The sequence below is a fragment of the Balaenoptera borealis genome (genome assembly GCF_965194805.1).
Source record: "Balaenoptera borealis genome assembly, contig: HAP1_SCAFFOLD_463, whole genome shotgun sequence".
Lineage (NCBI taxonomy): Eukaryota > Metazoa > Chordata > Mammalia > Artiodactyla > Balaenopteridae > Balaenoptera > Balaenoptera borealis.
Genome location: NW_028123734.1, coordinates 569,661 through 584,264, shown reverse-complemented (window position 1 = coordinate 584,264; position 14,604 = coordinate 569,661). Strand labels below are relative to the sequence as shown.

Below are 14,604 nucleotides of genomic sequence, written 5' to 3'. Positions count from 1 at the left end.
AAGCCATGTAATCCTTTTTTTGTTCTAGAGAAACAGAAAACTTTATTGTACATATACGAAAGTGTTATTTAGTTGTATTATCGAAGTCACAGAATTCTTAAGCATTTATTCTGGAATTATCAAGTTGCTTTGTTCAATTTTCATATTATATTTTCTATCTTTATAATATGTTAATTTTAAGATATTCACACTCTGCTTTAAAGTCTGCCTATGGTATACTTGACCCCATAGGGTTCTGTTATTGTTGTTAAAAATCACACAAATATGAAAAAACTTATTGAAAGAAAAAGTAAAATATTTATGTGGGTGGATATATATACATATACATGTACATGTACATGTTTATATGTATAGATGTGTGTGTGCATTTTAGATCTCTGTGTATGTATGAATTTTCCAAAGTTCTAAAGGCAACAGAGAAGGCATCCAGTTGCTCTGACTGAGAGAGCTGGAGAAGGTATCTCAGGCAATGTGACACTTGCATTGATGATAAACAATGCAGTTGGGAATTACCCAGATGCAACATACATAAAGTGCCTAATATCTATTTTTTATTGCATGAAAATAATAAGCATCCCATGAATCAAGAATCATCAATAAACATAAATGACATGAATTCACAGCAGAAGTAAACAAATACTGCAGATCTACCATGAGTGAGGCTCCGTACTGATCCCGATTAAAAACACCGAACACAAACATTAAAAGGAAACGTGAAAGGCATTGGCTTGATGTTCCATCTAAAGCTTATATTCAATACAACATCTATGACTCCTGGAGGAAAAGAAAAAGCCTTTTCTTAAATTCATACAATAAGGAATACACTATCTCCCTTTTGGACTGATCTAATTGTTACAAAACAAGAACTATTGTGATGAAATTTGCTTCCAAAAATTATGCAATTTTCAAGATTGGCCCTAATTTTATTTTCTATTCTGCATTTTAAACACATGCACTTCCTTAAATTAATAATCACTTGACTTTGTTTCTAGATAGTCTACCATGTGGGTCACTTTATTTTAGAAATATTCAATGTCTCTCTTAAAATGCAGAGTGGATGACTGAGCAAAGTAGTAGATAGGATCTCTTTCTACACAACTTTTTGACATTCTTCTACTTGTCTTTCCCCACTAATAGATTTTCTTATATTTTGATAACATATTTATGACAAACACAGAGTGGTATATTTTCATTTTAAAGGGTCATTTTCTGTATAGGTCCCTAGAAGTTTTGGAAGTCCATTGAAAGCCAGTAAATGAAGAAAAAAGTGTAAGTTAAAATTTTTTGTGTGTGATCAAACGTCAATTCATTTGATGTCATTATTATAAAGTATCATTAACACTTTACAAAAAATTCAAAGTACCCAAAGGGCCTACAATGCCTCAGGCTTCTTTGAGACACTTAAAAGAGAACATATATAAGTAAAAGTCAAAAGAAAGATGCTCCTTAGGAGAATTCAGTGATCACACGGCTGTATTTGTGATTTAAACATCTTACCATGACCTTCAGGAGACATAGTGGGAGTCTTTACAGCTCAAAACCAAGTTCCTGAAAGGGCAGCTCCCATGGAGTGTAACGTGCATGTCTGCATAATCATTGATTACCTTTGGGAATGAAAGCCATAAAGAATATTTAAAACTGCCTGAGGAATTAAAAAGCAGGAAGTTCTAATCTTTGGGTACAGTATACATGTGTTTCTTTTCTCTTTTTGCTCAACAAAAGTCTTAGAGTTCATTGGAACCATTTGCATAAACATAATTATAAACTGGAGTATCATCAGCAAAAAACAGGTTTTAGGAGAGTCATGTTACTCAGACTGGAAGCCTGTGGTAAATGTATATATGTGTGTATGTACATACTTATTTTTGGTAACCAAATCAAATCTCCCTTCTCGTTAAAGTCTATCCTTTGTGGAGCCCTCCTACACTGTTGGTAGGAATGTAACTTGGTACAGCCACTATGGAGAACAGTATGGAGGTTCCTTAAGAAACTAAAAATAGAGCTACCATATGATCCAGCAATCCCACTCCTGGGCGTATATCCAGAGGAAAACATGGTTTGAAAGGATACATGCTCCAAAATGTTCACTGCAGCACTATTTACAATAGCCAAAACATGGAAGTAACCTGTATGTCCAACAACAGATGAATGGATAAAGAAGATGTGGTACATATATACAATGGAATATTACTCAGGCATTAAAAGGAACAAAATAGTGTCATTTGCAGCAATATGGATGGGTCTGGAGATTATCATCCTAAGTGAAGTAAGTCAGACAAAAAGACAAAGATCATATGATATCGCTTATATGCAGAATCTAAAAAAAAAAAAATGATACAAATGAACTTATTTACCAAATAGAAACAGACTCACAGACTTAGAGAGCAAACTATGGTTACCAGTGGGGGAAGTGTGGTGGGGGGGTCAGACTGGGAATTTGGGATTGACATGTACACACTACTACATTTAAAATAGAAAACCAACAAGGACCTACTGTACAGCACAGGGAATTCTGCTCAATATTCTGTAATAACCTAAACGGGAAAAGAATTTGAAAAAGAATAGATACATGTATATGTATAACTGAATCACTTTGTGGTACACCTGAAACTAACACAATATTGTTAATCAACTATACTCCAATATAAAATAAAAATTAAAATAAAGTTTACCCTTTGTAAGATGAAAGCAACCTCTCTGCCTCTCAATGTAGTGAAAATAATTGGTGTTGGTATAGTCTTATCTCAAACAATATTGTGGATTGGCTGTTTCTTTTGATGAAAACCATACATCCATATTTCAACTCAGTTCAGTTTGACTCCAAAGCCAAGAAAAAAAAAAAATCACAGTATGCAGGCAAAACAACATTAATGAAAGATTTAACAGCATCTTTGAAGAAAAAAATGGGTTGCGATAGAGGAATGGTGAGGATCAGAACACGGTCCTGATCTTCCTCAGTCATGACATGCAGAGAAAGGAGGGCTGCCAGACTGATCCACATGTGCTTCCCTGTGGTATCAGCAAAATTTGTGGTAATGGGGAGCCGTCCTCTTTACCACCAAGCTTCTTTCTGAAGTACAAACATCATAGGTCAGAAGACAGACACTCAGTGCCAAAAGGGAACCTGAAAGAAAGCAGGAGTGCAATGCAAAGAGGCATGAAGAAGGTAGAGCAGTGGTTCCCAAGGGTTGTGGAGGACTGAACCCCATGGGTCATTTGGAAAAGTAATGAAATTATGTGTGTTTGGCCCAGTGATAGGCACTGAGTGGGAAAGGGTCAGGGATACTGCACAGCCTGTCACACAGGCAATTATCACAGTCAACTTCTGATTGTCCACATATACATTCATATGGGTGAAAACACTGTGTTTACATATGTTGTGACTGTCCCAGCCTTTTGATAAAGATCCTCTTGTCTAGAAATACCTGAGGCACTCACCTGGGTCCATACTGCTCATAACAAGCCCCAAAGACAGTTCCCCCACTCAGGCCACTGCTGTGGCTAGACTGGCCCTTGTAGTTCTTGTTATGATTGCAGGACACATCTTAGCAAAAACCATCAGGGAATTTTGAGAAATAATATTTATTACTCACAGGTCCTGAAGGATACACAGCATGCCTGAGGGCCACACAGCAAGGTAGTGGGTTGAGAAGGCGAGAGTGGGGACCTGGGGCTCTGCATTTATTAGGGTCAGAGGGTGGGATATCTAGAATTTTGCAGGTTCACTCCTTATTAGCTAATTTAAAGCATAAGAGTGGGAATTAGGGCACAGGGAGGAAGAGATGGGATCACTCAAGTGGTCAGTTATCTAGGTTATGCAGGGCTATCTGAAAGGGGAAATTCATGAGTGAGGGCAGCCTAATTCCTTATCTGGTTGTTTTGCTGGTAGCTGTGTCATACAGCTGGCAATATGTTTCTTCAAGAAGGATGTCTTTTGAAATGGATGCCTTGGCAATCAAAAGCTTAATGTCAGGCCCTTACACTACAGCAAGAATCTAGTACCAACTCTGTTTTGTGTATTTATAAATGATTTTTACACGTGTATAATGTATGTAGAAATTTCCAGGAATGCAACTGCCACTTATATCAAATGATAATTCTTAATTTGTTTGAAATTTATCAACGGTTGTTTGCATTTTGGAAAAATTACTTCACCGGTGACCCTGAGATATTTAAGCCAAGACCCCTGCATCATTCTGCACTCAACACCACATTCATAGTTATTCCCCTTAGAGATGAATGCATCTGACCACTGCATGATGTCTTTAACATACTTATGGCTGAGCATATTTTATTGAAAATTTTATATTTTAATTTTTCATTTAGACACTACAAATACTTACATAAATACACATATGAGGGGTGTGTGTGTGTGTGTGTGTGTGAGAGAGAGAGAGAGACAGAGACAGAGACAGAGAGACAGAGAGAGAAATGGTAAAAGGTAAAAAAAGGTGTGGTGTGCCAGTTATCAATTTAATGATTCTCTACTATAAATTTTTATTTAATTGCCTAATCCGAGACAAGGTAGTTGGACATTTTAAATGTTCCCCTTGCCAGCTGGCTTGATGTTAAGTTTTGTCAGGAGAGTGCTCTGGAGAGACACTGCAGGGATAAGAAGTTTTCCTTCATGGTTCCTTATGCTCATTCACCAGCCTCTTGGAGAGTATGATTTTTTCTTTACTATTGACTATACAGTTTTCTCCAGTGCTCCATGCCTCAGGGTGTGGCTTACACAGCACTTTTTCTCCAACTCTTGATTCAGGCAACAGCAGAAGAGCAGGGAGCCCCAGCGAGCAAAGGACTGCCCCAGCCCAGGTCATGCCTCCCCAGCACCCACTTCTCGACTAGGTAAGCCACACCAAGCTGGTGTAAGCTTGATCTTCATTCCGCACAGTGGACCAGAACCACCCTGGCCTGGGCCATACATGTAAGTATGCTTGGTTTCTGCAGACCAAGGCCAATCCAACTCCAAGTTCCAAAAGTGTCTACGGTAGTGCCCCAACTCCCTCTGCATGCCTGCCTACAAGCTTCTGCTCATGTGTGTCCCACCCAGAGTGTTATTCTTGCTTTTTCAGTGACTATGGACCAGCTCTAGCTTGGGCAATTCAGTAAACTTCTCTCCAGTGGTGGTCTGTAACCACATCTTATTCAACAAAGTCCAAATTCCCCTTCCAAGTTTGGCCTGCCTTGGGTCCTCTTCCTAAGCCCTAAGGTACCCTTTAGAGTTCTCCTTCCATTTCTAGAGTTATTTTCCTATCATAGTATAATAATTCCTTATATTTCCCCTGTTTACACCTGTGTAGTTTCTGTCTCCTGATTGGGTCCAACTTGATAGTGAGAGTGGTGTTAGAAGATAAACCATAAAGATGGGTTTGGGAGTTAGTTTGCTCATGCTTTTGGGCTTGGCATGGTGCTGAGCTCCTGCCTAATGGAAGATGAGATGCTAGTAATCCATGGCATGCAATGACATACAATTTAATTAATCCACACTAACCACCCATGGTTAATTGTGATGATGCACCAACTGAAACATGTGCTTTGGGAGCCCAAGTGACTGTTGCCCTTGACCATTACAGCAGTGATGATGACTGTGGTGTGGGATGAATTAATTCGAGTATAATTATTTATATATTAAAAAGAACAAGCTCAGGTGTTTTAATTCTCAGCTCAGATGGTCTGAGAACCAGATGGCTTCCACGTCATCCCTAAAGAAACATCTCCTATTTCTTGTAGCCACAAGACTGATACTGCTGAAAATTAAACACAAAATTTAATTGTGTGCTGAATCACATAATAGTTTAATTCATAGCCTCACTGTGAAGTCCCCCCAAAGAGTAGTGAGACTTATTCCTGATCTTACAGGGAAAATAATCAGTCATTAAGTATGATGCTATCTGTAGAGATTTTTATAGATGTTCTTTATCAGGTTGAGGATGTTAGTTTCCTAAGAGACTGGGTATTGATTATTCTCCAATGATTGTTCTGCATCAATTGATAGGATCATACTGTCTTTCTTCTTTGTACTGTTTCCATAGTAGATTACGCTGATTGATTTTTAAATACAAAACTAGCTTTGCATTACTGGAATAAAGCTAACTTATTAGACTTAATAGGGTCAAGTTAAATCCCAGAACTGATATAAACCATAGAAGATTCTATAAAGACAAATCAAAAGCACTGAAGAAGAATTTGAAATAAAAAAAAAAAAACAATGCAAACAGCACAAGGATTCTGTGAAGGAAGTAGAATTAAAATTCTGGGGTTTCTGAGTCGGACCTAGGCCAAATCCAGGTGGTTTTGGGACACAGTTTGGAAAAAAAAAATGCTCAGAGTCTGAAAGCTCATGAAGCAAAGCTGCTAAACAAGGACCAGGATCCAGGGGGATGTCCCCACACCTCCAGAGGCAGCGAGCAGGCAGCAGCTCAAAGGGGCTCAGCAGCCATGTGGCTGACAGGGTTCTTGGTGCTCCAACCGGGTGTCAGGGTAGTGCCTCTGGGGTGGGAGAGCCGAGTTCAGGACATTGGTCCACCAAAGACCTCCCAGCTCCACATAATATCAAACAGCGAAAGGTCTCCAGAGATCTCCGTCTCAACGCTAAGACCCAGCTCCACTCAATGACCAGCAAGCTACAGTGTTGGACACCCTATGCCAAACAACTAGCAAGACAGGAACACAACCCCACCCATTAGGAGAGAGGCTGCCTAAAATCATAATAAGGACATAGGCATGCCAAAACACACCATCGGACGTGGTCCTGCCCACCAGAAAGACAAGATCCAGCCTCATCCACCAGAACACAGGCACTAGTCCCCTCCACCAGGAATCCTACACAACCCACTGAACCAACCTTAGCCAACGGGGGCAGACACCAACAACAAGGGGAACTACGAACCTGCAGCCTGCAAAAAGGAGAGCCCAAACACAGTAAGTTAAGCAAAATGAGAAGACAGAGAAACACATAGAAGTTGAAGGAGCAAAGTAAAAACCCACCCGACCAAACAAATGAAGAGGAAATAGGCAGTCGACCTGAAAAATAATTCAGAGTAATGATAGTAAAGATGATCCAAACTCTGGGAAACAGAATGGAGAAAATACAGGAAATGTTTAACAAGGACCTAGAAGAACTAAAGAGCAAACAAACAATGATTAACAACACAATAAATGAAATGAAAAATTCCCTAGAATGAATCAATGGCAGAAAACAGATAAGTGACCTGGAAGATAAAATAGTGGAAATAACTACCACAGGGCAGATTAACATAAAAAGAATGGAAAGAATTGAGGACACTCTTAGAGACCTCTGGGACAACATTAAACGCACCAACATTCGAATTATAAGGGTCCCAGAAGAAGAAGAGAAAAAGAAAGGGGCTGAGAAAATATTTGAAGAGATTATAGTTGAAAACTTCCCTAATGTGGGAAAGGAAATAGTTAATCAAGTCCAGGAAGTGCAGAGAGTCCCATACAGGATAAATCCAAGGAGAAACAGGCCAAGACACATATTAATCAAACTATCAAAAATTAAATACAAAGAAAAAATATTAAAAGCAGCAAGAGAAAAACAAAAAATAACATACAAGGGAATCCCCATAAGGTTAACAGCTGCTCTTTCAGCAGAAACTCTGCAAGCAAGAAGGCAGTGGCAGGAGATATTTAAAGTGACAAAAGGGAAAAACCTACAACCAAGATTACTCTACACAGCAAGGATCTCATTCAGATTCGACAGAGAAATTAAAACCTTTACAGACAAGCAAAAGCTAAGAGAATTCAGCACCACCATACCAGCTTTACAACAAATGCTAAAGGGACTTCTCTAGGCAGGAAACACCAGAGAAGGAAAAGAACTACAATAACAAACCCAAAACAATTAAGAAAATGGTAATAAGAACATACATATCGATAACTACCTTAAATGTAAATGGATTAAATGCTCCAACCAAAAGACATAGACTGGCTGAATGGATACAAAAACAAGACCTGTTTATATGCTGTCTGAAGCGATCCACTTCAGACCTAGGGACACATATGGACTGAAAGTGGGGGGATGGAAAAAGATATTCCATACAAATGGAAATCAAAAGAAAGCTGGAGTAGCAAGTCTCATATCAGACAAAATAGACTTTAAAATAAAGATGATTACAAGAGACAAAGAAGAACACTACATAATGATCAAGGGATCAACCCAAGAAGAAGATATAACAATTGTAAATATTTATGCACCCAACATAGGAGCACCACAATACATAAGGCAAATGCTAACAGCCATAAAAGGGAAAATCAACAGTAGCACAATCATAGTAGGGGACTTTAACACCCCACTTTCACCAATGGACAGATCATCCTAAATGAAAATAAATAAGGAAACACAAGCTTTAAATGATACATTAAACAAGATGGACTTAATTGATATTTATAGGACATTTCGTCAAAAACAACACAATGCACCTTCTTCTCAAGTGCTCATGGAACATTCTCCAGGATAGATCATACCTTGGGTCACAAATTAAGGCTTGGTAAATTTAAGAAAATTGAAATCAACAAGTATCTTTTCCGACCACAGTGCTATGAGACTAGATATCAATTACAAGAAAAGATCTGCAAAAAATACAAACACATGGAGGCTAAACAATACACTACTAAATAACCAAGAGATCACTGAAGAAATCAAAAAATACCTAGAAACAAATGACAATGAAAACACGATGACCCAAATGTATGGGATGCAGCAAAAGCAGTTCTAAGAGGGAACTTTATAGCAATACAATCCTACCTCAAGAAACAAGAAACACCTCAAATAAACAACCTAACCTTACACCTAAAGCAATTAGAGAAAGAACAAAAAAAACCCAAAGTTAGCAGAAGGAAAGAAATCGTAAACATCAGATCAGAAATAAAAGAAAAAGAAATGAAGGAAACAGAGCAAAGATCAATAAAAGTAAAAGCTGTTTCTTTGAGAAGACAAACAAATTGATAAACCATTAGCCAGACTCATCAAGAAAAAAAGGGAGAAGACTCAAATCAATAGAATTAGAAATGAAAAAGGAGAAGTAACAACTGAGACTACAGAAATACAAAGGATCATGAGAGATTACTACAAGCAACTATACGGCAGTAAAATGGACAACCAGGAAGAAATGGACAAATTCTTAGAAAAGCACAACCTTCCGAGACTGAACCAGGAAGAAATAGAAAATATGAACAGACCAGTCACAAGCACTGAAATTGAGACTGTGATTAAAACTCTTCCAACAAACAAATGGCCAGGACCAGATGGCTTCACAGGCGAATTCTATCAAACATTTAGAGAAGAGCTAAACCCTATCCTTCTCAAACTCTTCCAAAATATAGCAGAGGCAGGAACACTCCCAAACTCATTCTATGAGGCCACAATCACCCTGATATAAAACCAGACAAAGATGTCACAAAGAAAGAAAACTACAGGCCAATATTACTGATGAACATAGATGCAAAAATCCTCAACAAAATACTAGCAAACAGAATCCAACAGCACATTAAAAGGATCATACACCATGATCAAGTGGAGTTTATCCCGGGAATGCAAGGATTCTTCAATATATGCAAATCAATCAATGTGATAAACCATATTAACTAATTGAAGGAGAAAAAATATGATCATCTCAATAGATGCAGAAAAAGCTTTCAACAAAATTCAACACCCATTTATGATAAAAACCCTCCAGAAAGTAGGCATAGAGGGAACTTACCACAACATAATAAAGGCCATATATAACAAACCCACAGCCAACCGCGTTCTCAATGGTGAAAAACTGAAACCATTTCTCCAAGATCAGGAACAAGACAAGGGTGTCCACTCTCACCACTATTATTCAACATAGTTTTGGAAATTTTAGCAACAGCAATCAGAGAAGAAAAAGTAATAAAAGGTATCCAAAGAGGAAAAGAAGAAGTAAAGCTGTCACTGTTGGCAGATGTCATGATACTATACATAGAGGATCCTAAAGATGCTACCAAAAACTACTAGAGCTAATCAATGAATTTGGTAAAGTAGCAGGATAGAAACTTAATGCACACAAATCTCTTGCATTTCTATACACTAATGATGAAAAATCTGAAAGAGAAATTAAGGAAACACTCTCGTTTACCGCTGCAACAAAAAGAATAAAATACCTAGGAATAAACCTACCTAAGGAGACAAAAGACCTGTATGCAGAAAACTATAAGACACTGATGACAGAAAATTAAAGATGATACAAACAGATGGAGAGATATACCATGTTCTTGGATTGAGAGAATCAACATTATGAAAATGACTATATTACCCAAAGCAATCTAGAGATTCAATGTAATCCCTATCAAACTACCAATAGCATTTTTCACAGAACTAGAACAAAAAATTTCACAATTTGTATGGAAACACAAAAGACCCCGAATAGCCAAAGCAATCTTGAGAAAGAAAAACGGAGCTGGAGGAATCAGGCTCCAATCATGCTCCCAGACTTCAGACTATATTACAAAGCTACAGTAATCAAGAACATATGGTACTGGCACAAAAACAGAAATATAGATCAATGGAACAGGATAGAAAGCCCAAAGATAAACCCACTCACATATGGTCATCTTATTTTTGATAAAGGAGGCAAGAATATACAATAGAGAAAAGACAGCCTCTTCAGTAAGTGGAGCTGGGAAAACGGGACAGCTACATGTAAAAGAATAAATTAGAACACTCCCTAACACCATATACAAAAATAAACTCAAAATGGATTAAAGACCTAAATGTAAGGCCAGACACTATAAAACTCTTAGAGGAAAACATAGGCGGAACACTCTATGACATAAATCACAGCAGGATCCTTTTTGACCCACCTCCTAGAGAAATGGAAATAAAAACAAAAATAAGCAAATGGGACCCAATGAAACTTCAAAGCTTTTGCACAGCAATGGAAACCATAAACAAGACAAAAAGACAACGCTCAGAATGGGAGAAAATATTTGCAAACGAAGCAACTGACAAAGGATTAATCTCCAAAATATACAAGCAGTTCATGCAGCTCAATATCAAAAAACCAAAGAACCCAATCCAAAAATGGGCAGAAGACCTAAACAGACATTTCTCCAAAGAAGATGTACAGATTGCCAACAAACACAGGAAAGAATGCTCAACATCACTAATCATTAGAGAAATGCAAATCAAAGCTACAATGAGGTATCACCTCACACCAGTCAGAATGGCCATCATCAAAAAATCTACAAACAAGAAATGCTGGAAAGGGTGTGGAGAAAGGGGAACCCTCTTGCACTGTTGGTGGGAATGTAAATTGATACAGCCGCTATGGAGAACAGTATGGAGGTTCCTTAGAAAACTAAAAATAGAACTACCATATGATCCAGCAATCCCACTACTGGCATATACCCTGAGAGAACCATAAGTCAAAAAGAGTCATGTACCACAATGTTCATTGCAGCTCTATTTACAATATCCAGGACATGGAAGCAACCTAAGTGTCCATCGACAGATGAATGGATAAAGAAGATGTGGCACATATATACAATGGAATATTACTCAGCCAAAAAAAGAAATGGAGTTATTTGTAGTGAGGTGGATGGACCTAGAGTCTGTCATACACAGTGAAGTAAGTCAGAAAGAGAAAAACAAATACCATATGCTAACACATATATATGGAATCTAAAAAAAAAAAAAAAAAAGTTCCGAAGAACCTAGAGGCAGGACAGGAATAAAGACGCAGACGTAGAGAATGGACTTGATGACACAGGGAGGCGGAAGGGTAAGCTGGGACGAAGTGAGAGAGTGGCATGGACTTATATATACTACCAAATGTAAAATAGATAGCTAGTGGGAAGCAGCTGCATAGCACAGGGAGATCAGCTCGATGCTTTGTGACCACCTAGAGGGGTGGGATAGGGAGGGTGGGAGGGAGACACAAGAGGGAGGAGATATGGGGATATATGTATATGTATAGCTGATTCACTTTGTTATAAAGCAGAAACTAACACACCATTGTAAAGCAATTATACTCCAATAAAGATGTTAAAAAAATTAAAAAATAAAAGAATCTGAACAAATAGTTAAAAAAATAAATAAAATAAAATTCTGCCACAAGAAAACTGAAACAATAAGAATTTGTGAAAATGTAAAACATGAATGAGACAATGGACTAAATATGTCAGAATAAGAAATGAAGGTCTAGAGATAATCACAAAGAAATAAAATCAAATTAAAAAGAACAAGTAAATTCAAAATAAAATTTATAGTCAATAAAATGAAAAGCTCAATTGACATTCAAAGAATAAAATTAAAATAACTGAAGCAGGTCTGGTGAAGAAAGGGTTAAGAAATTTAGCCAAGAACTAAACCTACACAAAATAATTAAGTAGGAATTTTAGGACTTACAAATGTAATAATTGAAATTAGGAGCTTAGTGGATAGGTTAAATGAATAGATCAGACAGAATTTGAATCTAATGGACACATCTAGGAAGAAAATTGTGTCCAATTCTTCAGAATACATATTCTTTTCATATATGTACATAGAACATATGTGAAAATTGCCAAATGCTGTTCCATAAATCAAGCCTCCACAATTTCAAAGGAATGAAATCATGGAGTACTTTCTATGACCACAGTGGAATTAAGTTAGATATCAATAATAATCAATAAATAATAATCAAAGTGGGAACTAAAAACATTTTTATGTTAGAAAATTGTGAAACAGCAATCTAAATAATCCAATGGTCAAAGAATAAAACGCAAGAGATATTTTTAAATATTATGAGCTGAATGATAATGAAATAATGGAAAATCAAGACTTGTGGGATGGGGCTTCCCTGGTGGCGCAGTGGTTGAGGATCTGCCTGCCAATGCAGGGGACACGGGTTCCAGCCCTGGTCTGGGAAGATCCCACATGCCGCGGAGCAACTAGGCCCATGAGCCACAACTACTGAGCCTGCACGTCTGGAGCCTGTGCTCCGCAACAAGAGAGGCCGCGATAGTGAGAAGCCCGCGCACCGCGATGAAGAGTGGCCCTCGCTTGCCGCAACTAGAGGAAGCCCTCCCACAGAAACGAAGACCCAACACAGCCATAAATAAATAAATAAATAATTTTTTAAAGACTTGTGGGATGGCTTAGAGGGACATTTTTAATAGCTTTAAATGTGCATATCTGAAAAGAATTTCTTAAAAACAATAATCTAAGCATCCATCTGTGTAAGCAAGAAAAAGAACAGCTAAAGCAAAAGAAAGAAGGAAAAAATAAAGATGAGAGCAGAAATCAATGAAGAAGAAACATACATAGTTTTAACATTGCTAAAACTAGTCCTTAGAAAGACTATAAAATTAATAAACCCAGTGGCATTTGGTAAATTTTTCTTATAATCTGGAAACCTTCTATCAAGGGACATTTTGAATCTGGATCTGAAAGAAGATCTTCCCACCCTCCACACCCCGTCATATATAGGGCTCACAAAACTCTGTGCTGTCCCTCATTTCACGTTTTTTCCATTCCAGAGCATTTGTTTTAGAATGCAGTTAATAATGGAAAAAATGAAGCTGCAACTAATTATTTCTGGGTTTATAAAAATGTGAGTTAGAATGTTTCATCCATTCAAAATAGCCAGTTGTGAGATTAAAAACCTAATTCATTCATTTAATGCTTTTCAGCAGACATCACAAGACTGAAGACATTCTCATAGCTCAAAACCTATGTCCAGGACATTTTTTCTTGGTTCTGATTTCAGCAGCTATGGAGTAAAAACTCTTTTATCTCCAGGGATTGTGTCACTTAACATAAAGCCTCCAACAATAACAACAAAAAGAAGTAAAAGAAAACATGAATTCAGCATACTAATAGTGATCATAGGTATGAAGATATATATTTTCCAAACCTGATAACTGTAATAACTGTTCAAGTTACTATGTTTTTAGAATAAAAAATTACCTTTCTGAAGCCCCTTGACTGATATAAGAACAAGAAAAAAATGACATCCACGTTAACAGGAGCTGTCAACAAATGGATTAGTCAAATGTACAAACTAGATCATTCGTTTTGTAACTTTATGTCTTCCAAGCAACATGGTGCAGAAAGTTGAGGTTATAGTGTTCAGAAAATATAACAAACATGAAAACTTTGATCCTGTGGTCGCTGTCACATGCGTCACATTTGTGACATTTGAATGTATATGCCACAAAAGAATTACACACACACATATCCACACACATACACACCCACTTACACACAAATACTCACATATGTACACATGTATATACACATGTAAACACAAAAACAAACAGAAACGTACACATAGATATATACACACATACATTTCCACTTACACACATAAACACCTACTTATACACATGAACATATTTATACATATGCACACCTACTTACACACACATACACCCATGCGTGCATACACATACTACACACACATACCCTACCACACATACACACACACTACAGGGTGTGTGTATAGATGTCCAAAAAATAATTTTTAAGATTGGGGTTTTGAAAATATGGAAACATCCCAATAAATGCTGCATTAAAACCAAGTAAAATATGTAAATGCTCATTTGGACAACAGAACCTTTAGCAAAAGAAATGTC

At 37.4% G+C, this 14,604-nt stretch overlaps 1 protein-coding gene across 8 annotated transcripts in view; it reads right to left on the bottom strand.

The window, feature by feature from the left end:
* Positions 1 to 598: 598 nt before the first annotated feature.
* Positions 599 to 14,604, bottom strand: part of LOC309621446 (uncharacterized protein) — a 583,198-nt gene continuing 569,192 nt past the window's right edge. For 7 of the 8 annotated variants that reach the window (XR_014240024.1, XR_014240025.1, XR_014240026.1 and 4 more), the window contains one exon: positions 2,476 to 3,124. Coding sequence is in view for 1 of the 8 variants with exons in the window: in XM_082408931.1 (XP_082265057.1) it covers positions 1,506 to 1,604 (99 nt within the window). In the remaining 7 variants the exon portion in view is untranslated. Of the gene's footprint in view, positions 1,605 to 2,475; positions 3,125 to 14,604 lie in introns of those variants that run through there. The other variant, XM_082408931.1, reaches the window with a different exon arrangement.